The 2602-nt window shown below is 41.6% G+C and overlaps 1 protein-coding gene and 1 long non-coding RNA gene across 2 annotated transcripts in view; one reads left to right on the top strand and one right to left on the bottom strand.

Annotated features, from left to right (window-relative positions):
• LOC123520989 overlaps positions 1–2602 on the bottom strand; it is a 61197-nt gene that overhangs the window by 19892 nt on the left and 38703 nt on the right. The window contains exon 2 of the long non-coding RNA XR_006679494.1: positions 768–857. This is a non-coding gene — a long non-coding RNA (uncharacterized LOC123520989). The remainder of the gene's footprint in view (positions 1–767; positions 858–2602) is intronic.
• CNGA1 (cyclic nucleotide gated channel subunit alpha 1) overlaps positions 1–2602 on the top strand; it is a 35198-nt gene that overhangs the window by 28635 nt on the left and 3961 nt on the right. The window contains exons 6-7 of the mRNA XM_004706273.2: positions 865–972; positions 1876–1982. Coding sequence (XP_004706330.1) covers positions 865–972; positions 1876–1982 — 215 coding nt within the window. The remainder of the gene's footprint in view (positions 1–864; positions 973–1875; positions 1983–2602) is intronic.

The following is a 2602-nucleotide window of genomic DNA, read 5'->3' as shown; positions in this document are numbered from 1 at the left end:
TATCATGCTCAGTCCCCACCAGGATTTCAGCACTTTCTCTTTGTTACGTTCCCCTTGATCCTGCCCTACCAGGTCTCCCACACCCACCTCCCCACCAAGCCTGTTGTATTTTCAATGGCCTCATATGCATGCAGAAGCTGAAGAAAAATCTACATCACTGAATTATAGTGCTGGCAAATTATATTGGATATATCATAGACTGCCAGAAAAAAAAATGACAAAGTCTACTTTGGCAGAAGTACAGACAAAATGCCACTTAAGGGAAATAGTGGTGAGATGTTCTTTGGCCATGTTATCAGGATGGACCAGTCCCTGGAGAAAGCAGAGTCTGGTAAAGAAGAGAGTTGATGAAAAATAGGAAGATCCTCAAAAAGATGAATTGCTGCAGCTGCTGCAACAACAGGTTTTGCAACACAGTAAAATCCAGTAACGGTTATGAGAACGCTTCAGGACTCGGCAGGCCCCTGGAGTAGAGTCATTGTGAATCAGAGCCAACCTGATAGCCCCTACTCACAACAACAAAGCCAAGTGGAATTAGCAATGCTGCTTTGAGCAAGAAAGATGGGCTTTCTGATCCCACAGGGTTTTACAGACTTGGAAACCCACACGGGCAGTTCTACTCTGTTCTCAGGGGTGCTGTGAGTCAGACCTGACGCAATGGCATTACGTTTAGTTTTGGGCTTTCATTTACACATCAGTTTATTATGGGTAGTGTGTTTATACTAAGCTTTAATCTTCTCACTGTGGACCGAACATCTCCAACTTACCTCTGTTTTATTGGTTTTCAGTTGTCAGTACAACTCTATTATGTGAAACAAGTGTTCCCATTCCTTGGTAATCTCTTTTATTTCGACTTGCTGCTAGGGAGAAGAAAGAAGTCATGGTCATCGATCCCGCAGGAAACATATACTACAACTGGTTGTTTTGTATCGCGATGCCTGTTATGTACAACTGGACGATGATTATTGCAAGGTTTTAAAGTATTTCTTTAAATTTTATTTGCTTTGTTTCTGCTATTGTGTAAGGTTTCGGGTTTTGTGAATTTTGACCCCACTTCCAGTTTCCTGGTTCACTGACAAAGCAAGTTGATTTAGCACTCTTTGGCATACCTTCCTTTTCCCCCACCATTAGTAATGGAGAGGTTCTATGATCCTCAGTGTGCTTTTCCTGCAATCAGGAGTATGTGTTCCAGTTCCTAATATACTTTTAACTCCATTACTGGGATTAACTTTGGGTTACTTGATCATTTTCATTAGAACTTTGGGAGAATTTTCCCCCCTTTACGCGTTCAAGAAAAATGCTGCCCGTAATGGAAAAAAAAAATAGTGAAGGTTCTAGGGTGTCGGAAAGCAAGACATGGCTCCCAAATTCACTCCACGAGCCTCTGTCTTGTCCAGAGTACATATCTCAGCCAGCTAGGACCCAGCGCTATTTCCTGAAACATCTTGGCTACAGTCTATAGGAACCTGGTGAACAATGTTTCGGAGAAAACATTCAGACTATAGCTTGAGAGTTTTCTTATTTATGGTTTCACAATATAAACTTGTAAGATGGAAAGAATTTTGGAATTTAGACGTGCAAGAAAACGAAGTCATCCACCTTGGGAAAGTGCCAGGAAGGCCAGGGTTCATTAAATGAAGTATGGGATGCTTGCAAATCTTTACGGGAGCGGACAGCCTTGTCTTTCAGCTGTGGAGCCATTGGTGGGTTTGAATGGCCGACCTTGTGGTTAGCAACCCAATGCCTGAACCCACAGCACCACCAGGGCTCCTGTTTCGGTTTTGGTTGAAGAGAGCCTCCCAGTCCTAGCACGCTACATTCATCATCATGATAATAATTACAGACATTTTACATATACAGGTTTTTCTTTTACAGAGCTTGTTTCGATGAACTTCAGTCCGATTACCTATTATATTGGTTCATTTTTGACTACTTAGCAGATGGAATCTATGCTATGGATATGTTTGTGCGAACAAGGACAGGTAAAACATATTTAGCTTTGCATATTTAAAAAGTTAATGATTTTATTTCTATTGGAAACCTCCTGAATCAAGTATTCTTCAAAATAAACTCACAAAAATCTGTTTTAAAGGAGAAGGCACAGTTGAAATCAACAGTAAAATATACCCACCCCCATGCTTAGGCCAGAATCACTTAGCACAATGTTACTACACCACCTTTTTAAAAAATTTTATTTTTTATCATTTTATTGGGGGCTCATACAACTCTTATCACAATCCAAACATAACATCAATTGTGTAAAGCACATTTGTACATTCATTGCCCTCATCATTCTCAAAACATCTGCTCTCCACTTAAGCCCCTGGCATCAGCTCTTTATTTTTATCCCCTCCCTCCCTGCTCCCCCATCCCTCATGAACCCTTAACAATTTATAAATTATTATTTTGCCATATCTTACACTGTTCAATGTCTCCCTTCACCCACTTTCTGGTTGTCTGTCCCCCAAGAAGGAGGCCGTATGTAAATCCCGGTAATCAGTTCCCCCTTTCCACCCCACCCACCTTCCACCCTCCCGGTATCACCACTCTCACCACTGGTCCTGAAGGGATCATCTGTCCTGGATTCCCTGTGTTTCCAGTT

The sequence above is a fragment of the Echinops telfairi genome, unplaced genomic scaffold (genome assembly GCF_000313985.2).
Source record: "Echinops telfairi isolate 266 unplaced genomic scaffold, ASM31398v2 ScPeMD7_7468;HRSCAF=8506_0, whole genome shotgun sequence".
Lineage (NCBI taxonomy): Eukaryota > Metazoa > Chordata > Mammalia > Afrosoricida > Tenrecidae > Echinops > Echinops telfairi.
The sequence above is the reverse complement of the archived record's forward strand: the minus strand, read 5'-3'. Positions and strand labels throughout refer to the sequence as shown.